General features: G+C 46.5%; 3 protein-coding genes across 3 annotated transcripts in view; 1 reads left to right on the top strand and 2 right to left on the bottom strand.

Moving 5' to 3' along the window:
* LOC149332034 (sulfotransferase 2A1-like) overlaps window positions 1-20,253 on the bottom strand; it is a 47,933-nt gene extending 27,680 nt beyond the window's left edge. Inside the window, exon 1 of the mRNA XM_089557000.1 lies at window positions 20,142-20,253. The gene's annotated coding sequence lies outside the window, so the exon portion shown is untranslated. The remainder of the gene's footprint in view (window positions 1-20,141) is intronic.
* On the top strand, window positions 7,519-8,944 carry LOC149332035 (sulfotransferase 1C2-like). The gene has a single exon (XM_089555665.1). The coding sequence runs from the start codon at window positions 7,628-7,630 to the stop codon at window positions 8,573-8,575; it is 948 nt and encodes a 315-aa protein (XP_089411791.1). The 5' UTR covers window positions 7,519-7,627; the 3' UTR covers window positions 8,576-8,944.
* On the bottom strand, window positions 16,963-20,257 carry LOC149332033 (sulfotransferase 2A6-like). Its single transcript, XM_089556999.1, has 2 exons — window positions 20,142-20,257; window positions 16,963-18,110 (listed from the first exon to the last, which is right to left on the bottom strand). The coding sequence occupies exon 2, from the start codon at window positions 18,088-18,090 to the stop codon at window positions 17,143-17,145; it is 948 nt and encodes a 315-aa protein (XP_089413125.1). The 5' UTR covers window positions 18,091-18,110; window positions 20,142-20,257; the 3' UTR covers window positions 16,963-17,142.
* Window positions 20,258-23,654: the final 3,397 nt, after the last annotated feature.

Here is a 23,654-nt window from a genome sequence, read left to right as displayed (position 1 = left end):
GCTGCTTTAAACTTGCTAAGGTTTGGGGCGAAAAAACTACAACGAAATTTGCAGCATGTCTGCAGTCCAAACATCACCAAAGCGCCCCTTTGGAGCCACATTCCAGACACATTTTTGAGGGCACTCTTTGCCTGACCTACTCGGATATTTTCGTTGCCAGCGAGCTGCATCGGACAGTTTTTCTTGGCAATATAGTTTGACGCGAGTGGGTTCTTCTGTGTAGAAATCCTATACACTACTCCACTATACGCAGCTACGTACACCATTTGTAAAAATATGAAAAAATACGTTGTTTCTGAGCCATGTATCGGGTATTCCAGTACCTCGAGAAGTCCCAGTCTCCGAATAAAGCACGAAGAGATTTCCTGTTACATTCCAGTGAAACAAAAGAATCACGAGGCAAAACATGTAAAGTGGAATGGTCCGCGAGCAATCCCCGTGGGATGTATCTTTCTAATCAAGCCTGCGCTTAGTAGAAGCAAGCGGGCACCTTAAATGTTTTCCAACCAATAGCCTTACCTGGGACGTGTTGCACCGTTTGCGGTGAAGTATGTTATTGGCACAGTATTTCGTATGTTTAGTATCGTATCAGAGAATTGCCAAAGGTCATTCTTCACTAATAACCGCAATCCAGGCGTGCGCACAACTCCTTAAGCATACCGGTAACGATAGTGCGCTTAAAAACATGTCTGTACCCTTCTGTCAAGTTCGCTCCGGTTAGGAGCTCGAGCCGCCAGCTGGGAGTGCTGGAACATATTGCTTGTATTCACTGTTATCTAACTGTTATATCTGCCTATTTCATTTGCTGTTTGTGTTGTACTGTTTTCGTTGCGAGCTGCCAGCGCGCTTATGTCGGTGTTTGTAACTGTACGCAGAGTGTTTTTCTAACCACAGGAGTTTCGAGAGTCGGCTAACCTTAGAGTATTAGCGCTGTTACACCGTCGGTTTTAAGTATATATAGCCTATGCAGGGTTTCGCAGGAATGAAAGGGATATCAGGTCTGCGAAAAGCCAAAAAAAATGGCCGGCATTAATTACAGATGGGTTGCACTGACTCCGTAGGGAATGTTATGCTGAGTACCAGGGCCATGGCGAGATGACATGCTTTTTTTTTAATTAGCCCATCGCAACCTCCCCCCCCCCCCCCTTCCCCCGGGAAGTTGAGAGGATAGATTTCGACCACTATCATGGTAGTTACGATATGCAGGTTGGCTTGAGCAGCTCCTCCCGAGCAGCGTCTCACTAATAAATGAGCCACTGCCTTACAGGATGGGCAGGCTGACAGGTGTATACAGCTGTCAGGTTGCCCACCACATGGTGGGTAGGTGAGCAGCTTCTTACAGAGAACAGACGGACAAAGAAAGAGGCAAACACACCATGGCTAAGTGTGGGGAATGGCCACTATAAGTGTTAAGGTACCAAAGCCCAAAAGAAAACAGTCGTAGCCTTGAGATACATGCACTCATTGTATAACATTCGTGTGCAGATTGCTCAGAGGATCAATATAACGGCCGTTCTTTCAGCACCCCATAAACCTGTATGAATGAAAAACTCTATTATGCAAGAGAGTTGGGACCGTGCAAGGTCTCAGGGCCACCGCACAGCCCCCACATTACGCGCATGCTTCCAGGCCACGTAGGTCCGCGGCAGTGGCACCCTGATTAACACAGGGAAGTTGCGTGTCCGGGTCCTGAGACGCAAGGAGGGCCTCCCATTCCTCCCATGCTCCGATGGCGGGCTGCCCCTGCGGGGGAGGATCGGCAGGGCAGCCGAAGAGGATGTGATCCAGGGTGGTGTGCGATTCTCCGCAGAGACTGCACTCTGGGGAAACAACGGGGGGGGGGGGGGGGGGGGGGGAGTAGGATAGAAGCTGAGGGATAGGAAGAGTTCCGGTCTGGAGTCACCTCCAGAGAATTTGTTGGGAGTGGGATAGGCGGGGGTGCGGAGGGGGTAGCGTCGACGGTCAAGGCGTGCTTGTTGAGTCAGTTCTGAGAACGTGTGTGCCCGCTCCTTCGAGAATTCCCGGCTGGGGTCGTCATTTCCCGGCAAATAAGTCCTCGCGCTGTCAGCTTCATTTCCGGGATTGCGTGAGGAAGCCGGTACCCACACGAGCTCAATACGCCTATCGGAATTTAGGGTGCACATTCTCACTATCTGCCACTCGAGGAGACGGACGCGACCAAGGCCAAAGTTAAGAATGGCTGTTTTGGAATTGCTAACTATATAAGCCGCATTGGTTTGGGCAATGGCTATTGCTATAGCTGCTTCTTCTGCTTCTTCCGAGGTACAAAGGGGGGGGGGGGGGGAAGGGAGGGGTCTATGAAATGGGTAAGTGGGGGGGGGGGGGGGGCTCCTGGATGGTCAGCCACAGTTGCTGAACCGTCTGGACCACACGCAGCGTCCACTCAGCGCACGTCCTCTGAAGTGCCATATTCTTTATGGAGAGATTTGGCACGCGCGACTCGGCGGGGTTTCTGGTATTCAGGGTGGACATTCTTAGGAAAGGGTTTGAGGAGAAGCGCGTCGTGTATGGCGCGAGGGAGATAGATTAATTCTGTAGCGCGTGCGGATGTGCGAACTCCCAGAGAATCCAGTGTATATCGTCCTGTTTCCGCGCCAGCCAAACGATGGTATACTGTGTGTGGCGATGCGGATCTATAAGTTCTTTTATAGTGTTGTGCATTCCTAATTTTAAGAGCCTGTCCGTGCTAGCGCTCTTTGGTGTGTTGAGCGGTGCTTTGGTAGCCATGCGGATTAGAGCATTGATCTTATCTTTATCTGTACAGGAGAGGTTCAGGTAAGGAGTGGCGTAAAGAATGCGTCTAAGCACAAAGGCTTGCAGCACCTTGAGATTGTCTGCTTCGTCTAGACCGGCTCGTGTATGTGAAACCCTTCTAAGAAGATGGAGGATCGAATAACTGGACTGTTTTAGTGCTTTCAGGCTAAGTTTGTTTTTCCCCATGTCCTGTAAATGCAGGCCAAGAATGCGGAGGCTAGGTGTTTGCGATATGGCAGTATCATGCAGGTAAATCATGATGGGGCGGTAGGAACGCGCCGCGGGCGGATTGTGATGAGTGCTGACTCTGTGGGGGAGCATTTTTTGTAGGCTGGCGAACCCATCGGGGATCGAAATGCCGTTTGTCAGACTGGGCATGCCAACAGGTGTGTCGATTGCATATAGGGTATTGTCTCCATGATATCATTGTCATGCCGCCGTTCCTACGTTCGCTGGAGCGAACAGTGTGTAAATGACCGGCTGCGACAGCATGGCAACAACGTACGAAAGATGCGTGAAAATCTTGCGATTTTCTGCCGCGACTGTAGCTTCGAGCGCGGTCACCACTCTACTCCTGACTTAAGGATATGTGTAGTTCTTGGCAGCCATCGTAAGTAGATCACAAGAGAAATATTAGAGGCGAAAGAAATAGATATGACGGGTAATGAGTGCTTCAGCACACCATCAGTTGATCATACGCGGAAGGAGATCCGGTATCTCTGCCCTAACCATGTGAGAACGTTACTTTTGTTTCGTGCCATAAGCTATTTCAGTTTCCTTTGTTGTCTTTCTTTTCCTTTTTTTCCTCCCTATCATGTTCCTATATATTTCGAGGAACCGTTCGAGCACAATTCAGTCGGAAGTTAGGACTTGTCTGTTTCATCTCTAGTCTTCGTCAATTTCTGCGCGCTTTGTTGTCAAGAATGGATAACCAACAAGCCCAAACTTGTATAAAATTAGACACAATCTCAGATCTACACAGACTTTTTGGGTTCGCCATAAGTACACTTCGGTAGTTCGCCGTTTTGTGGGTCTGTTCACATTCCTTCGTTAGCTGGAAGAATTTTGGTCTGGGAGAAATTTCGCGTAGAAAATGAAATATTCCCCCCGCAACCCTTTTCAAATTCGTGACGTTTGCCATGAAGGCAAGAGAAATGGAGATTCCTGCTATGTCGCATTCGAGCTGCGACACAGTGACAATGTGAGGCTGGAATAAGGAAACCAGAGCGAACGATTTATTCGAGTGGTGTTTTTTATAGTCCGCCACTGATGTTCTAGTCACGTGGGCATGATAACGCGTTGCCGATGACGCATCAATTCCGGGATGTCTGGATGAATGTGGATGGATGCGGGATTTAGCCTGGGAGGCACGTGTTGTGGATCTAACCTCGATACTGCGACGCCGGGATGAAGCACCTTAATTCACATGTGACCCCATGCCTCCAAGCAGCACAGGTAATCGGTCCAATATTGAAACTGGATGGTTTCATTCCTGACCGGCCTTTTCCAATACATTTCCAATAATGGTACGATTAGCTGTTCTTGAATGGACTGTAGACCGAGCCGCAACTCTTCTGCCCGCCAAGGCTTCCCTTCGTCTGGGAAGCTGCGCGCGAAGCAAATCATCGGCCGTCAAATGTTATCGCCCTCTTTCTACTCAATCCCCCTCTGTGATAGCTAGGCCTTCGTGCCAGCCCATTAGAAAAACATCACTCGCTCAGTCACTCACTTCCTCACCCACTCACTAAATGTGACATCAGTTTGTTGCTGAAAGTGGCATGTTGTGACACCTGCCTCTCAATTTTGGCATTTTCTAGCCCATGAAAGGTCCGTTTTCATTGAAAGCAGCATCTTCTTCATTCGAACCTTGAAACGCATAAATGCAAGGTACCTTAAATTGGCCCCTAGCATCTTGTTTTGTAATACTATTCTTAACAAAAACGGCGTAATAGCTTGGTGCCCACCACTCATATCACCACCGAAGGCAAATGGTTAAATCTTGGAGCAGCGTAGTAGTATTAGCCTGACATTTTTGACGGGAAACTTCGATGATTTTAAACAATAGTGGATAAGCCAATAACCACGCAACTTGAATATAAAATATTGCCTCTAATTCAGGAACGTGAACTAACTGGGAATAAAATTAGGTTGAAGCGCATTTAAAAGGTAGATTGGTGAGCTAGTTGGTTCATGATCGTATATTTCAGCAGCAGAAAGTGAACAAAGACGTTGAAGAAACCTACAGACGAAGACAATGCTGCACTGACAACTGAAAAATTGATTTAAAAAGCCGCATATTTATACTCAATAACGGGCATTGCTTCGAAAGCTAATCTATCGACATCTGCTTACATCGCCGCGCAGGCACTTGACGTCTTTTTTCGATAGGCAAACTGATAGCTTGCTGACGCGTTGCTCGCCCGAATCACGGATGGCCCAGGCTTGCAAGATCTCTCGTGTCAGCTGGTCTTTGTTCTTTTTCAGCACCTGCACGTGATGAAGGTCAGTGGGGCTTGTTAGCTTCTTGCATGATTCGCAATCCCTGCAGTTGATCGCAAGGTTAATGCCGGACTTCGCGGCTATCACTGTGGCGTGCTCTCTCGCTCTGCCATTAAGACACCTCCCGGTTTGTCCGATGTAATGCTTTCCGCAGAAAAAAGGGGGATGCGATACATGACGCCTTGAATGCACTCGAAAAACTTCGTTCTGTGCCGGATTTTACATGCGGATTTGTTTTCTTGCCCATTCACTCACGCACACATGCTTTTCGCTTTGTTAGGTGCTGAGGAAATGATCTTGATGTTGTATCTCCTTGCAATCTTTTTGAGATTGTGAGTCAGCCCGTGCATATAGCCCATGGAAAAAGAATAGCGCTCCCGAAGAAACCATGGAAAGAACGAATTATTCCGTGGTTCCATATATCCATGGGCTGACTCACAATCTCAAAAAGATCGAGGCGGAAACTTTTGAGGAAACTTAGCGCTGTCGAAATGGGTGAATTTTAACTTGAGGATAGCGCGGCGAGCAATGGGAAGGATATTTTAGGTTTAATATTAATAGGAAGGAAGAAAGCAGAATGGGTCAGGAAACAAATATTATTAAATTATAGTCTAGTCAAAATCAATAAGAAATATGCATGGGCACTGCATGTAAGGTGAATGCAATATAATTAGAAGTCATTAGGCGTAACGGATGGGGTTTCAAGAAAAGGCAAACGAAGAAGAGGGTGACAGAAATTCAATAGGGCGCTGTAAATAACGAAGTTTAGGGGAATTAGGTGGCTGCTGCTGCCACAGGACAGGATATCTGAAAGCTCTTTGCCCACCTGTGGGCATAGTTAGGCCTATGATGATGGTGAACGCACGATGAAAAGAAAGGGAATTCAGAGACAACGCCATGAATACGAGGGGCTAGTTGAAGACAACTGAAGTATTTTGGAACCATTTATTCAGGTTTTAATTTACTTTGTCTTCGGACACTGATCGCTGCTTCCCGAGTTTGTAGATTGTAGACATAACCTCACCCTTTTCGCGGCATAAACGTTCCAATGACATGCACAAGAGCGTGCGGAGCCCACATCGCACTGACAGACAAGCGTCAATGTGGACTAATAACGGAACATTAAGCGCTTGGAACACCTGCCCAGATTTACCTGCGCTGACTCTGTCTCGGGTGAGAATGTGTGGAGTAGTTTGGGGTCGAATTCGTTGAGCATAATCGCCGTTGATCGGCCGGACTGGTTGCGGTGTCATTCAGGTGGCTGGCGGCTGTGGCTGCGACTGGCCGTTTGCATTCCCACCTCTGTTTGACTTTCTGACGAGTGGCGTTACGGCCAGACAAACTGAAGCGAAGCGACTTACAACACCCCGCGTACGGAGCTTTGCACACTGCTTGAAAGACAATCACTCGCTATATATTGCAGCATAAAATGCATTATAAGGATTGTTTTTCTCTTTGCCGTTGCTGTTCGCCATGGCTTTGATTTTGATTGCTTTCCACATGTGCCGAAATGTTTTGCCTGTTCGTTGGAGGAATTGGATGAGGAATTGGAGGATTTGTGATAGCAATTCCTCACAGCGCATATAAACAAAGATATCAGTTAAAAATGATTGCGCTTACATGAGATGTTCACTACAGCTGAATAACAATAGAGAACAAAGTACACGAGGATAACAGAGGGGCCTCCTAGTATCACACCCGTACACTGCTTGTACAAGTGAGGATAGCGTACTGCGCGCACGCGTGGATAGCAGTCTGTTTATCTATTTTATTCTGGATGTTCATGAGCACTTCGAAGATGGAGAGTAGAAATGAGAAGAGTCGAAAAATGTGTCCCTCGATCAATTCATCAATCTTAACAAAGTTAGCTCTTAGGTCCACTGGCATAGCATTCTGGGTATTGAGTGCTCAAGAAAACGCGACGGACGACAGAACAGGACGACGCCTGTCGGTCCAATCCTGTCGTTTCTTTTTCTTTTCCTGTGCCTTTAATTTCTAGAATAAATGAACTGTTCTGGGAGTCCCGGTGAAAGAAACGAAAAGAGAGGGTTCCCCAATGCTTAAAGAAATAACCTACTCCGTGCAAATCATCACTGTAATCTCTGTAATACAAGTAATCCAGATTTACTTATCAGCGTGCTTTTCTTTTTTGTTACTATCAAACTAAGTAACAAGAAGCTAAATGCTTTATAACTTTAGAAAAGTTGCCTTCTTTGAGATAGGTTTTTTCCTTACGGAGCGTCCAAGTGTATCAAGTGTATAAATTTTGTTTCTACCAAGTGTTTCAACGGGCAGCCTTGGTTTTGCAATCGCCTTTTATAACTGTTTCAGGAGCGAACAGTCCGAGGAAGCGATGAACGTTGAGAATTACAAATCCATCGATGGCCTGCAGATGCATCGACTCCTCCACGAGGACACAGTACGCGCAGTCTTCTCCTACAGACCACGCCACGACGATGTATTTCTCGCATCCTTTCCCAAGTCCGGCACAACCTGGACGCAGTACCTCATCCTGAGTATTCTGTCCAGGGGCAACCCACCAAAAACACTCACTGATTTCCTGCTGGCTTCTCCCTATCTCGAGCTCATGGGCGTCGAAGCCGCAGCGAAGATGCCTCGGCCAGGCCTGCTCAAGACTCACCTACCTGCTCACAAGGCACCTTATTCAGATGATGCCAAGTACATCTACGTTGCGAGAAACCCTTACGACGTGTGCGTTTCTTTTTACTATCACCTAAAGGGGTTCACTCCAAAGACGATAAAGGACGTATCATTCGAGACGTTCCACGAACGATTCATCGCTGGGAAGCTGTCGTATGGCGACTACTTTGACCACCTTCTGTCCTGGTACGAGTACCGCGACAGGTCAAATGTACTGTTCTTCACTTACGAAGAAATGAAGAGGGATACGGGATCGTGGGCTCTGAAGATTGCCGAGTTCCTCGGAGAGGAGTACGCAAGCGAGCTTCGAAGTGACCGAGGGCTGCTGGAAAAAGTTCTCAATGCCACAAGTTTTGAGAGTATGAAGGGACTCTTCTTCAGTAACATAAACAATGTGTTGATACCGGAGCTGCTTAGTCTGCCGCCCGAGAAAGCCTTGAAGTCTGTCGAAGTGTACCGTGATTCGTGGTTCCGGAGGGAGGAAATGCATGAGTGTGAAAGCTTCATCCGCAAGGGTACCGTGGGTGACTGGAAGGCTCACTTTACTCCCGAGATGATAACGAAAACTAAAGAGTGGATTAAAAGGAAGACCGAGGGATCTGACATCATGCAGTTCTGGAGCGATATTGAGCTGCCATAATTCTCCTGTTTTATTAAGCAAATAATTTGCATAATGTGCTTACTTCAAAACACAGAGTACGCTTTGCATAGCTGTTTTAAGATTGGAGGTCCAGTGGGAATATTCAATAAACAGACTTGCCTTCTATTGAAGTCAAAGGGGTGAGCTATGTATGGCCGCCAGTCGTTTGTTGTGAGGCGAAGTGGGCTGGAGTATTTTCTTTATGGACCGAAATTTGCAACAATCGTTACATCTATCTTTATCTTTAGTTAAAGGGAATTCAGAGAGATAGTTTCTGAAAATTCAGAGGAAACACGTTCGTTCTTCGGCTTTGTAACTCAAGCAGCAGATTTCTGTGCGTGTGAATGAAAATAAATGCTGCACGCTGCACCTTTGTTGTCGTTGTTGTGACTGAAGGAAGAATGGAAAGGAAAATGCACGGGCCTGCCCACTGGCTGGGGCTGTGCGACAATCGCTGCCACGTGCAGACAGAGGAGAGTTGAAAGACATGAGAGGAACGATAGAAAGAGACGCACATCTCAAAACTGTGTCCGCCCAAGCGATGACGCCCAAGCGATGACGATGACGTCGGAGCAATTTGTGTTGTCACCAGGCATCACACGGGGGAGCACCAAAAGCCTCGACATTTTATATCCTCTGTAATTCCATTTGGGCAACTCGTAAAGAGGGTTGCAGTACAATTGCATGCTTTGTTTACTTTTGTACGCAGCTGTACGTAGCGAGTCACATAGAATAAAGTACAACTGTTTTAGAACTTCGTAATCGATTCACAACTTTTTCGAAGCGCTGTGTTGAGGTAAGTGATATTTTATTCTCAGTGATCAGTTATGCGTATTTAGTTGCCTTTTTTTTTGAGAAAAGGTGTAATTAGCTGCACAGTTTTAAGAACCTGAGTTTGGCGGCAAGCAATGGAGATTAAGTTGTTTTGTTGGTTATAGAGTAAGCACGATCGGGCTGCAGAGAAGCCCTGGATTTAAGAATTAGATTAATTGTTTAAACAATAAATGATAGCGCCGGGGCCTACTAGCAAAACAGGACAAACGTAGGTGTATATCAATTAGACGGGTATACTATTGTAAAACCTTATGGATATAAAACCAAATGATGCTTCCATTCAATGTTATACTACAGGGCGAGCCCTGTTTGAAACCTCGAGAATTTTAGAAGCGCGTCGTACGTTATTTATTTTACGCATAAAATAACACCTTTAAATCTTCTTAAGTTCAGTCGGCGCCTCCTCAGTGGTTTAGGTGACTGGTAGATGTGTTCATGCTGCCCTTGCAATAACATTCCGGTCGATTTCATTCGCCTGATTTCGCCGCTCGATGCGCTGTCTCCTGTTGTTGTGCCCGTAGCCGTCTCCCTACCTGTTGCCATGCTTCGCCAAGCCAGAGCTTCACTGAATGCATGTGGCCTTTACTAACGGCTGGCCACTGTGCACGAGATGCCCCTCATCTGATCGCGTGTTTCTGATGAAAGCTTTCACCGTACGGTACGGCGTACTATCGAACAACCTAGGAAGATCAGAGAGCGCGAGCAATGGGAAGAGGATCCTCGAGCTCATCTAACAGCTAAAACATTTATGCTAATAGCACTTCGGTGTTAAAATCAAATAATAATAGAATTTATCGAAGGAAATAGTAAGATTGTTGTTCTACAGTTACACTGCTCTACTCCTCCGTCTTTTGTTTCCTATCATAGTGTATGCAACTACGTTTTTCACTACTGGTGTTGTCACAGCTTGTTTTTCTTCTCTGTCTGTTTATTTTTCGTTACATTTTCTGCTCATATAGCAATGTGGACTCGGCCGGACGCACGAAGGCAGACGGAAAGTGCCCTTGATAACAAAGGTCTTAGTGTGTGATTAGAGGCTTTAGAAACAACTTGAATGAAATAGCCATACGCTGGCCTCGCAACGGACACAATAGTGCATACCATATACACGGAGAAAAGAAGTGGCGGTGACTGTGTTATGATATTTAAAAAAAAATTTTCGCTGTTCTGATATTTTCTATAAACAAATACCTTATGCACTATATCTTAAGCGATTTCATGAATCACCGCTATATTTCTCAGAGGCTACTGAGTGCATTCTCCTGCTCATTTTGAATTCGTCAGCTCGAACACGGGCGCGACGACTGGCGTTTCGATGGAGGCGAAATGAAAATACTTGCGCGTACAGAGATTTTTTGCGGTCCCCTCAAACGCTGCTGTCATGATTTCATTTTTTATAGAAATCACTGATAGTATTAAGCCAGGCCTGATTCCAGCTGGCGCGAAGCGTCAGCTATATTTTAATCGGCTGTTAAAGCGCTTCTATTAATGGGTTAAATAAAAATGTTAACTCTATTGTATTATAGTTTGCCTAGGACTGGATGCTCGTAGCTTTTTCAACTCGACGAAATCTCCAGCTCCATTGTAATTCTTAAATAGACAACGGAAGTGTCCCGGCTATAGTATGCCGTCAAGGTGTTGCCATGAACTTAATGGCAAAGTGTGTGTGTGTGTGTGTGTGTGTGTGTGTGTGTGCGTGCGTGCGTGTGCGTGTGTGTGTGTGTGTGTGTGCGCGTGCGTGCGTGCGTGCGTGTGCGTGTGTCTGTGCGTATGTGGGTGTGTACGCGCGAGCGTGTGCGCGTGCGTGCGTGCGTGTGAATGTGTTAGAATAGAAAAACAGAAAGAGATCATCAATTTGACACTCTGACGTCACTCCAGCTATGTTCAATCTGCGTAAACGCGGCCGCCACACACAATCTCAACAGCGGCGAATCCCGCGTCCTCACTGCATGGCAGCCTGCAGTCTGGGCAGTCAACACTCCTGACCTACATTTATGTCTTCAGCTGCGCTGATCTGTTCGTCTGAACGCCGCATCGGGATAGAGGGCTTAGAGAAATCAGTTTTACAGATTTTCAGCTCGTCGTAGATTTGTGTCTTTTGGCGTATTGCCTGCGTGTGGCCTTGACTTCAATGAAAAAATATTGCAAGAAAAGAAAAGAAAACACCAGTTTCCGAGACCTTTCGTGCAGTACGGCCATCACCGTTTATTCCTATGCACTGGACTTGATAGCGTCAGGCAAGGTCGAAGTCGCGGCGCAACTGCGTCACTTCAGATCCTTCCGCTTTTTTTTTCCGGTCGATCTGAATCGTAGGATCTGGAACTGCCCGCAGTCCATGCGCGCGAGTCAGTTCACTACCGACTTTCATCATTGGGAGGCTCAAACGCTCAGCCCTGACCCGGGGGTACAGATCAAGCTCCTCCAGCTGGCTAAAGACGCCGCCGCTGCTGAAGGGATAGCGGCCGTCGTTTAAGCGAGGGGGAGAGGGGGGCGGCTTCAGGTCGCTCGTTTGTATCCGCGGTAATAAAGTCACACCACCACCACCATCACCCAGTATATTCTTGTCGATTTTGTCTTGCGTGCACAATGCCCTGCAGTCACCCAAAACACCCCTGCGAATACATACATCTGTCTACTAAGCAACGTTAAAGTACAGTGGTGAGCAGCCTTGTCTAGAGCGCTCGGGCGGTGCACTTCCTTGCAAACAAATCCAGATTTTGTGGCAGCCTCTAGGGTCCAGCTGCAACGCTTGCACGGAAGTAGCGCCAGATAGCCTCGTAAACAAAGCAGGCACGAAAACTTTGCCCTGTAATGAGGGCCAGCTCTCTAATTTCGGTTTTTGTTACCAAGTGCGCACTGCTCAAGCGCTCTAGACAAGGCTGCTCACCACTGTACTTTACAGAGTTGGTGATCAATCAGAAGGAACAATTTGAGAAGTTTGAACACCATTCTAGAATTCACATGGTATGCTTGGCTGTCCGAGCCATTCACCTGGCATGCGTTGTTTTTTCAATCGGCTCTATGCCTACTGCGTGTGCATGTGCCTGGGTATCAGGTTTACATAGATCTTCTCTCTTGAAGGTGAAGGAATTTGGGACTTTCTCACTAGTTCGTTGTGCCTGCCGTAGCCCCAGCCTCATCAGGAAGAGGACAAAGTCCTGCAACCCTCCGATTTACTCTGAAAGAATGTTTTTCCATCGAACCATGCTAATTAAAAGTTTTTTTGTCTCTCTCCCTCTTCTGCGTAGCTGGCGCGTGCAGCCGTCGCACATACACCGCAGAATACAGCTGATAGTAGTGCCTCCGTACGTTCTGTGCGCACCAGCGCTTCGGAGTATTTGGGAATACATGTAACAAGTGAGACCGAATGTTACCTGCAAACAACACAAATACATTCGTCATACCGTTCAGAGTTATTGTTTTGCGGTTGCAAGGCAACCTGGGCAAATACAGCCTCAACCATTAATTTTGCCATTTCTAAACAGCTTATGTACATTCTTTGCCAAAAGTAACGAGGCAGCACGGTTTGCTTCTCAATCCTATGTACAGCCCTCATGGCTTCTTTATGGAAGCCTTGACGGCTTCGTTAAGGACAGGAGTTCTCCTTACCATAGAGAGATTTAGAGCTTAAGGACTGGCATAATAGCTTTATTATGCGGCTGAGTAGCAAACCGTATAGCCTGGTTACGTTTGGCAAAGACACTACATCTTCAAATGTCCAGGATGCAGTCCGCATGTATTAGACAATTTCAGACCGGACTACGGCCGTCGAGACGCAATCTCTTCGGACCTAACATGTCTTGGCGCGATCATTGTAAAGAATCGGACGTCAAAGTTTGCTCTAGTCGCCGGTTCGGTAGAACAAATAAAACAAAACTACAACTATACACGCCAGCTAAATTGCTTAGGTACTTACCTTTTTATTCTCCTCTCAACTACTGCGTTTCCGCCCTGGGCCGGTTCACTCCTCCTTAGGCGTGGTCATCCCCGCAAGAACTATACAAATTAGAATTAGGACAGCTCACCACACTTCTTCGACGGGTGCAGAACTCACCGCTCTTCGTGCCGCCATTGAACACATCAGTCAGCCGCCCCCTCAGCGCTGTTCTATTTTCACCGACTCCAAACATGCCCTCCAAGGCTTACAAGCTGCTCTTCGCCGTGGAGCCCATGAACAACTGGTCGCAGAAATTCGACAACTACATCACTCTGCCACCAACAAAGGACATGACATCATCTACCAATGGCTACCAGGGCACAGCGGCATAGCAGGCAATCACCGCGCGGATGAGGTCGCACGAACAGTTCACCACGATGGCGATTTTGTGTCGATCCCCCTTTCGAGATCAGACGCAGCGGGCAGGTTTCGCGCACTTGCGCAGGACATCACGCTTGCCGCGTGGAATTCCGGCCAATTCTGCAATTCACGTCTAAAATCTTTGGACACAGATCTGAAGCTCCGGCTACCATCAGGCCTACCACGACGTGAAGAAACTTTGCTGTGTCGCCGCTGGCTTGGTGTAGCTTTCACCAACCATTACTCTTTCTTAATTGGTATGGCTAATAGCCCTGCATGAGCCATTTGCGGGTATGAAAAAATTATAACCCACATTCTTTGTGACTGCCCTGACTACAGCACCGAAAGGCAATCCCTAAGCCGCGCGCTGGACCGCATAGATCCACGCCCACTGACTGAAATGAAGATTCTCGGCCACTGGCCGCTGCGATCGTCGGCGGTGAAAGCCTCCAAGGCACTGCTAATCTTCTTGCGGACTTCTGGCCTGCACGATAGGTTGTGACTTCACCGACCGCTGACTTTTTAGAGTGTCTTCAATTTTCTGTTACTCTCCTTTCTCTCATTTTTTTATCCCCTCACCCCCTTTCCCCCCGTGTAGGGTAGCAAACCGATTATTATTCAGGTTAATCTCCCTGCCTTTCCTCTTCTACCTCCTCTTCCTCCTCCTCAACTACTGCGAACTAGTTTGGGCAACCTCAACGCCATCAAACATGCAACGCATTCATCTCTTGCAGAAAAAATACTGTCGTCATGTTTATAATGAACAACCAACATTAATATATTTTTCTTTCTCTTATCGCCAACTGTCCCCAATCGAGGTTTGTGTGTACCTCTTGTAAACAGGGGGCGAATAGCATCGAAGACATCAAGTCTCACTGCCTGATACCCTTCCGTATTGGAAACCGCGTTCTCCGAGTATAATATTTAAGGTAGTACGTATACAGGGGCTAGTTAGGTTGTGCGCAATTCTGAATCGCCTGATTGATAGTGGGAAAGTGGTCTATTGTAGAGTGCCTTCACGAAAGCTTGTCTGGTCATTTACTTAATCGAAGGCTAAGGTGGTCCTCATTCTATTAGCGATTCTCTCAGTAAACACTTTTTAAGCAATAAACAGTAAGTTTGTCGACCTCTAATGTTTCAGGTTCTTGACATCCGCTTCCGCTTTCTTATGGATGAAGATGATGTCAGCTTTTTTCTCAGATCGCCTTAAGCGCGAGGCAATTGGCATTGCTTATAAACTGTATTAATTTTTCTAGCACAATCTCCCTACACTACTTGAACAGATCTGCTTTTACCTGATCCTCACCAGCTGTTTTCTCCTTTTAAATTGCCCCTAATTCTTTCTTTACACCTCCTTTCTTTAATGGAGGGAAGTCCAATGGCGGAGCATTGTTGCCTGGGTCATAACCATCATGATCATTAGCTGCCATTTAGAATTGTGGATAACTCTTTGGGTGCTTTGACTGTCTGATCCATATTGCTAACGCCATTGCCTCTATCAGTAAGCGCATATGTCTGATTTATGACGATACCTAGTTTCTTTTTGACCGCTTTTAGGCTACCTGCATTTTTAGACAATGCTCGTTTCTCCTATTACACTTCGACGGAGACGAAATTCTAGTGGCCTGTGTACTGTGCGATGTCAGTGCACGTTAAAGAACCCCAGGTGGTCGAAATTTCCGGAGCCCTCCACTACGGCGTCTTTCATAGCCTGAGTAGCTTTGGGACGTTGAACTCCCATAAATTAAACTAAACTTCCTTATGTCGGTTACCATGAGCTTATTCATTCGCTGCGCAGTTGTACTCTGTCTGGGTGTTTGCAAGCTTCCTCTCTTTGGCCTTTATTATTCACAACTTTCGCCTAATAAGCGAACTTGCTGGTATCCTGTCTAACCATTCTACCGCCTGCTTCTACTGCGCTCTCCGAAATAATAGCAGCTACCTTATCGCTACTTTAATGAAGTCTCTTTCATTTTTATTCTCCGCATTGCGGCTTTTCGACGTCTACATCCTGTTCTGCCTCCAATTTCTGAATTAGTTCTCTCCAAATTGTACTAATTATTTTCCCCAGGTATTCATAGAGCTTGTGTAATATTCGCTGGCTGCCTGGTCTCCAATCTGCTTCTTGCTTGCTTATATTCATATCGGAGGTTGTGGCCAAGTACTATACTTGGGTAGTGAAATCCTGTCCTGGTGAGGAGAGGGTTGCTGGTTCTGGTCACCGAGATCAGGCAGCATCCGCGTCCTGCGGTTGAATAACGTCTGAAACGCTGATTTTTTTTTTGTAGCGAGAGCTACACTACGCCAGCTCTTCGAGCCTTCAGCGTGGCACCCCTTGAGCTCCGTGGCGGTGCCGTGGCATTGAGAGTATTGGTCACGTGGTGCGGAGCAGCTGCTGCTGCCGGCGGCTCGGCGCGCCGGCAAAACCGAGCTGCAACAGCTGTGCGCATGCGCCGTGTCGAGTGGGGTGAGCGAGTGGAGACGGGGAGAAGAAACCACTTCAGCTCTCGCGTCACTACAGGTTTCACCAGGGCTAAACTAAAGCAAATTTTTTTTATCCCGTGAAGAATTGCAGGGCACCGGGCTTGGAACAACTGTCCTCATGCACTCGAGGTGGGTGCCCTACCTCTACGCCACCGCTCCTGCTTGCCATTCGGAACCATATCAAGTAATCTCATAGAGCGTCAAGAATTTAGTAGATGTTAAGGCGTCCGCACAATTCTCTGAAAGTTGTCATTCAACAAGGAAAAAAAGGAAAATATCGTTGCGCTTCTGAAACCATCCGTTATGGTTCTGGGTGGCATAAACATGGCGACGTCCATTCGATATATTAAGGCAGATTATAGAGCCTCAGAAGCAAGTGGTGTAGCTGTCAAAGGACAAACTCAGAAGATCCACACCTTTCTAAGGCATCATATAACATTCGAGTAGGGATGATACACATCGGCAGTGCGCGGATTGCTGCAGTAAATATAGGGATCTGAGTCTTGGACATTACTTAAAAACGGCTTCATCCTGCAGATATAAAAATGTGAACATTTTAACCGGCAAGGAGTAATGACAACATAAAGGAATTTATACCTTTAATGTAATGAAGCTCATTCGTTGCGAGTTATGATTTAATTTTTTTCATTTAATGCGCTATCGCCCGTTATACGCTGCAGGACGCTGGCAAGAAAAAAACCTGGACGCTGTCAGCGCAAGAAGAATAGAGAACGATTCTGATGTTAACGCACCCCAAATAAGAAGTATTAAGCAAAAGCACTCCATGCAATTTTATTTCTCAACCAACGTTTTAGTTTTGCGAAACGTGTTTCCCATTAGACTAAGTGCTCTGTTTATGATAGCATTTCTTGTGATATTTTCTGCAGCAATACATATTTAGGTCTGCTGCTTGGCTTTTAAACACAGTAAAAAAGTTACTCTTGGGCCGATGTCAATGCGGGATATCCACGTCTTTCCACAACGTCATGACGTCACATCCTTTCGTCTTTTCTTCGATCCAGGCCTTTGTCTTTTCTATCTGTTCCGGTGTGAAGTGACTTTTCCAGTCCCCCACTCTTCCTCTGCGCACATATGTTGCGCCTTGGTGCATTTCAGGCGCTGCTGCGCTGAATGTTTTGCAGAATTCAAGACACTTTAACGACCTCTTTTGAGCAAGTTCTCCCAGGCTCAGTATTCGTTCCTTAAAGCTGTAGCCGAAAATAACTTTCATAGATTGCAGGCTTGACGATTGCAGAACTCTTTCATAAAAGTCCCGGTCTTCTCTTAGTGCCTTGCTATACTGTTCACCAAGAAAATCCGCTATCTTGAGAATCCATAAACCAGTGCCGGTTTTGAGCTGTTCGTATGTGAAAAACAACACATTCGGCTCGTCCCTCATGTTGTACCAAGGCAAAAGATGTTCAAAGAAGTCGCCGGACCGAGTCTTTCCAGCAAGGAACATATCGAGAAATGTGCCAAAGGACGTGTCCTTGAAGCGTTTGGGAGTGAAACCCAAGAAGAAGTAATAGCTGGAAACGCAGCAGTCGTATGGATTCCTAGCTACGTAAATGTACTTGGCTTTCTTAGAAAAGACCATCTTGCTGAATGGCAGGTGGGTGATCACGGGACCTTTCCTCTCAAGTCGATTGGCAACTTCGGCTCCCGTCAGTTCGATTAGGGGCGAGAACAACATGTATTCGCCGGGCTCTTCTGGCGTGTTCAGTCTGGTCAGGATGTTGGACACGATGTACTGAGTCCACGTAGTTCCGCATTTCGGATACGTAGCAATAATGACGTCATTGACACGTGGTCGATACTCCATTGCTGAACGCACGTTCTCTTCGGAGAAAACCTTCATCATGTGAACCCCGCAGATCTCTGCATACACGCTGGGGTCCATTCTCTAAATTAGGCCTCCCCCTGTAAATATGAGGGGCGGTTTTTTAAGTATAAGCAAACCTGAGGCTCGATGGCTATTTGAGAAATCAGTACAAATAGAACTAGACCTAAGGAAACACGATATTACGAAGTACTCGTACTAAAGAACGAACTTTGATTCCCCGGACACTGCCCATTTTGTTCAAAGTTCTTAATAGCCCGAAATAACGAAACAAACGGCAACTAAACCCGATTCAACGAAGTTTTTCGGACATTAATTGAGTAAAAAAAGGTGCTTTCCAGTGCTCGTAACTAGTCAAAAAAGCCAATTTTTGTGAAGAAAGAAAAGCTGTGAAGAAAGAAAAAAAAAGGAAATTGCAGAATTGCGCTGAAGTCTTCTTTAGAGCGAAAATGCGACAGCTTTGCCCCGTCCTCTTTTTCTGGCTAAATTTTTATTATTTTTTATGTCTGAGTTTTTTTCATATCGCTGCGGTGACATGCATTAAAGTAATGTGAAAGCAAAACCTCCCCCCTCTCTATCGACGCCATTGCTATTCGGACGTCCAATTGCTGTAACTACGTTCATGGCTATTGCGACGTGTCTGTGTGTTTTTGGCGTTTAATTACTTTAACAATTACTCCAAATCAATAAAATTTGAAATTTGGCGAGATTTTTCACAACTACCTAATACAATCAAGCTTTTTTTTCATATATCTTTATAGAACGACTTGAACGAGACGACAAAATTTGCGTAAACTTTTTGATGACACATGCATACGCATATAATGCTCTCTCATTAACAAAATAAAGCTGTGACGGAAGCTTTAAAGATCCTCTTCGCAGCAGACTGTTATCGAAATCAAGGCGACCACGCGCAACAAGCATTTGCCATGTTTTAAGTGCGAGGCTTTAAAAAAGAAGGCAAGTGTGGTTATCACCGGTTAAACATGTAACTGCAGCTAAAGCAGCGTCTAGAAGAGCTCTAAGCTAAGTGTTTATAGGTATTATAGTCTTTACAGTCATAGGCGATCAGCACAATCCAGAAAAATTTCATCTGTTGTAACATAGAAGGTGTTTCAGGGAAGACTTTAGAAAAATAAACAAAACAGGCTTGCTATGTTGAAAATATTTCTTTAGGGGCACGGTATTACCAGTGTCGGCGCACACCGGAATACCGGTGCATTGTCCGAAGTAGTACGCTGGTTAACTGATCTCTGGTAATTAGCATTTCAACAGTCGCAGCTAGGAAACTGGTTGCAATTAGAGATTTGTGGACGATCGTTAGCAATAGCCGTATTAGTTTTTAGGACTTCGAAAACGCAGTTATCCTCGGCACGCTGTGACTCCACATAATTTGGCTACATAATGCCAAAATACATGAGCTTTCGAAAAGCATGGGGGCAAAACATGCTTTGCAGTGTGCGTAATTAGTCAAAAAAGTAAAAAAAATGTCGAACCTCACCGCCAAAGGTCATCCCGCTTTCTAAATTCTAAAAACTGGCATGGCTGTTACTAACGACCGCTTACACATCTCTAATGGCAACTAGGCGTATAACTGAACTAGTTAAAAAATTAATCAGTGCTAATGGCTCAGTGGTTATTAATCAGTGGTTATGGCTCAGTGGTTATGATGCTCGGCTGCTGACCCGAAAGACGCGGGTTCGATCCCGGCCACGGCGGTAGAATTTCTTTGCGGGAGAAATTCTAGAGGCCCGTGTACTGTGCGATATCAGAGCACGTTAAAACACCCCGGGTGGTCAAAATTTCCGGAGCCCTCCACTACGGCGTCTCTCATAGCCTTAGTCGCTTTGGGACGTTAAACTCCATAATCCAAACCCTAAACCAAACCAAAAATTAATTATTAAAAATCGGTTAACTAACTACTTATCTGTCTACTTAAGGCTATTCACCGTTTTTCTGATGTCCGCCAACAGTGACAATACTATGCTTAAAGCCGTAATTTTAACTAAAAAAACCTATTTGTGAGAGTTACTTAAATTCCTCCCTGAAATACCCATATAGAGGGTTCCACCGGCTACACGCACAGGAAGCCAATGGAAATAAAAACTCACCTGACACAGCTCAAGAAAACAAGAGAAGCGATCCTGCGTTCGCACGAGCTGCTAAGAGCTGCTAAAAGTACGATGGAGTGCCGACGCCTTGCCAGCTACTGTGCAGAGAAAATGGCGTCACTGCGCAGTTGTCACATGTGCACCGACAAACACACCTGCCTTCTCCTTTGTTATTGTATTTCGTCCTCTGCGCCGCTTGCCACAATTAAATGCCTGGCAGCTGCGAAAAAAACCACGCCGACCGCATGTGTTTTAGAACGCATGCCAGGGTATAATTTAAACTGGCAACGAACCTCCCGTAGGAAAACACATATATTCAAAATGCAACGGTTCAAGGGCACCTTCACCAACTGTAAATTGATGCCATAGCTCCGGTAGAACAAGAACAGATTAAACTGAATGACACATCACGTACGAGCAGTCGCGGTAGCTGAGTGGTTATGGTGCTCGACTGCTGTCCCGAAAGACGCGGGTTTGATCCCCGCTGGGGCGGTCGGATTTCGGTGGCGGCGAAATGCTAGAGGCCCGTTTACTATTTGATATCAGTGCCTGTTAAAGAACCCTAAGGGGTGGAAGTCATCAGGAGCCTTCCACTATGGCGTCCATGATAGTCTGAGTAGCTTGGGAGCATTAAACCCCTTCAAACCAATCCTAAGGCATCAAGTGCGGAAGCAATGAAACTTAATGACGACAACAGGGCACTGATTCTCACTGCATTGGGTACAAAAGCCAATGACGAGGTCTACCGTTTCCTGCACTTCATTGAGAGGAAACACGGGGAGGAAAAATAACTCGAAAGCCGACGTTCCATTCTGTCCATTTTGTGTAGCCGTGTCGTCAGTGTGATCAAAGCAAAAGTAGGTAGGAAAGAAAACGGTGGGTGTCGGCGCCGGTCCGCCACTGAAACAAGGACTCAAGACGTTTTAAGGCAAAACCTTTAATGCCTCATCGTTGTCGACAGCAGGCTGTCAGCAGACGTGTCACGCTTTTCGGTTGGTCGAAATGGTTGCGACGTCAGAGTGCGTGGATTCGAAGTGATGAGGTCACCCATAGATGCGTGACGCACCCTTTTAGAGCACATGACAACTAATAAAATAGTTGTCCGCTCCGAGAGGGGGCGCAAGGCATTCGTGGCGGACCACATTACGTAGCTCATTGCTGCGAACAGAGCCATGAATATAACCGTACTCATCGAAGCAGAGAGAGTCGTGCTAACGAAGCAATCAAAGTCGGCAGTCAAAGTGTATAGTTGTAATGTGTAGACAAAATGTGTAGTCGAATAAGGCACTAGTAAGCACAAACAGTCTCAAAGTCAATGCCAAACAGTGCGCCAGGAAGGGCTTTCGCCTTGCAGCACTTTAAGCAGCCAAAGTGCCTTCTGAATTTTTTTATGCGAGTAAGCGGCATCAATTGTGCCCTTCTGTCACGATCAGTGTGACGTCTATTCCAACGCCCGACGTCAATGACAGAAGTGACCAATGGCAATGGCAAGGTATTAAAAACAGAATGCATCAATAAATAGCAAGGGACACTTAGACTCCGCCTTAAGGGTATGACGCGATAGAGATATGGGTTAATCCCCATATATGTAGAATTGGTTCGTCCATACGTATTTGCCGAAATGTGCCTCTACGGCCGTATCTATAATCATCGCCCAGGAGCATTAAATCCCTACCTACCTAACAGGTGAAGCATTCAGGGCCCATTTCGGAAACATATCCCAGGTTCCCTCTCACCACCTTGCCAGTATTCCTATTACCAGACCGGCACATCGTTAACAGACACCACTGATGCACATCGCGCCATTCTGCAGTCCCAGTTTACACACGCCTCTAGACCGTCCTCGTCACTTTGGAGCCTGGAAAATCCCCGAGTCCTTCTTTCAATACCTGGCATCAGAAAGGAGACCGATTTACCGCCGATAGAACTGAAACAAGTCACTCTGGAATATTTCCATGAGTACCATTCAAACCGGTTGCACGTCTACACCGACGGCAGAGTGAACCCTAACAGTTCTTCTGGCTTCGTAGTCATCCCTGCAAGGACTACAGAAATCAGTGTTAGAATAGATCACCACACTTCTTCGACGGGTGCAGAACTCACCACTCTTCTTGTCGACGTTGAGCACATCAATCAGCAGCGCCCTCAGCAATGGTCTGTTTTCATCAATTCCAAAGCTGCCCTCCAAGGCTTACAAGCTTCTCTTCGCTGTGAATCCCATGAACAACTGGTCGCGAAAATTCGACATTTACATCACTCTTCCATCAATGCAGGAGAAGCCTGGCCCTATTATTTCGCGGAGAACAAACATCATCACTGTTTTTCCTCGGCAGGTTTCCAATGAGCAATCTCACGTGTGAACTATATACTTGCAAAAGGAGCATTCACACTGATAATTTTTGCGCAGCGTATTGAGTTAGAAGAGGCACAAAACACCAGGCCAGTACTAAAGGACACCAGGATAACAGGAAACAGCGCTGTGTGCAGAGAGCTCATATCCAGGTTAGGAACCATACGAAAACAAAATGCAGCACGCTGCCAGCCGCAAACCAAACACAAAAAAAAGTTGAGGGGACACTTAGCTAAAACAGATGCTTGGGCAAGTTGGTAACTCATTTTCACCGGAACAGCGCGCACTAAGACACGGACAAGAAGGGAGACACGACACACACGAGCGCTGATGTAGTTGACGAGAATACATGGATGGACGGACACACAATTAATAGGGCCCGATGTACTAGAAATGAAATTTGTTAAAACAGATGCTTGGGCAAGTTGGTAACTCATTTTCACCGGAACAGCGCGCACTAAGACAGGGACAAGAAGGGAGACACGACACACACGAGCGCTCGTGTGTGTCGTGTCTCCCTTCTTGTCCGTGTCTTAGTGCGCGCTGTTCCGGTGAAAATGGGACACTTAGGCTCCGCCTGAAAGGTGTGACGCGATAGCGTTAATGGGTCTCTTCGGCGGCTTGGGGTCTGGGCGTATCACTTCGCGCAGGCGGATACTCTTCTTTTATTGCGTTTTTCTTTTTCGCATAACGCTTAACCTGCCTTCAAGAGTACGGTGCAATAACATTAAGTATTGTACCAGAAGAAGAACTCCCTCTCTGTCGCCCAGTTCAGCCTACATGACCATTATCGCGGAATGGGTCATTCCCTGCTCTGCATTCATACATCGCGGGGAGTCCTCACACCACTCCTGCCGAAGTGCAGCAGGACTTAAGCGATGCGCCACTGTGCCGGCAAGTGCCTGTTTCAGACACAGCCGCTGATGTGGGGCTTGTGAGAGCCAGGTTGCTCTCCTAGTCAACTTCTGCCGACCGATCATTGCTTCAACTGCCACCTGCAACGGTGGCCAGGTTGTAATGAAGACACAAGGACACGTGGCCTGGGTGGCAGGTGGGTCTCCTCCTTTTTCGGTCGCAGTGCCGACAACACTGACGACGCCAGATTTTCTGGAGAAAAACAGTCGTGGGAACATTGGATAGTGCGTAAATTTGTGTAGTACTCT

Source organism: Amblyomma mixtum, chromosome 8 (genome assembly GCF_055824585.1).
Source record: "Amblyomma mixtum isolate Tamu chromosome 8, ASM5582458v1, whole genome shotgun sequence".
In the NCBI taxonomy this organism is placed as follows: domain Eukaryota; kingdom Metazoa; phylum Arthropoda; class Arachnida; order Ixodida; family Ixodidae; genus Amblyomma; species Amblyomma mixtum.
This window is presented reverse-complemented; position numbering and strand designations above follow the sequence as displayed.

Excerpts from the sequence above, each read along its gene's own strand:
- LOC149332035 (XM_089555665.1), top strand. The coding sequence starts at position 7,628 with ATGAACGTTGAGAATTACAAATCCATCGATGGCCTGCAGATGCATCGA.
- LOC149332033 (XM_089556999.1), bottom strand. The coding sequence starts at position 18,090 with ATGGACCCCAGCGTGTATGCAGAGATCTGCGGGGTTCACATGATGAAG.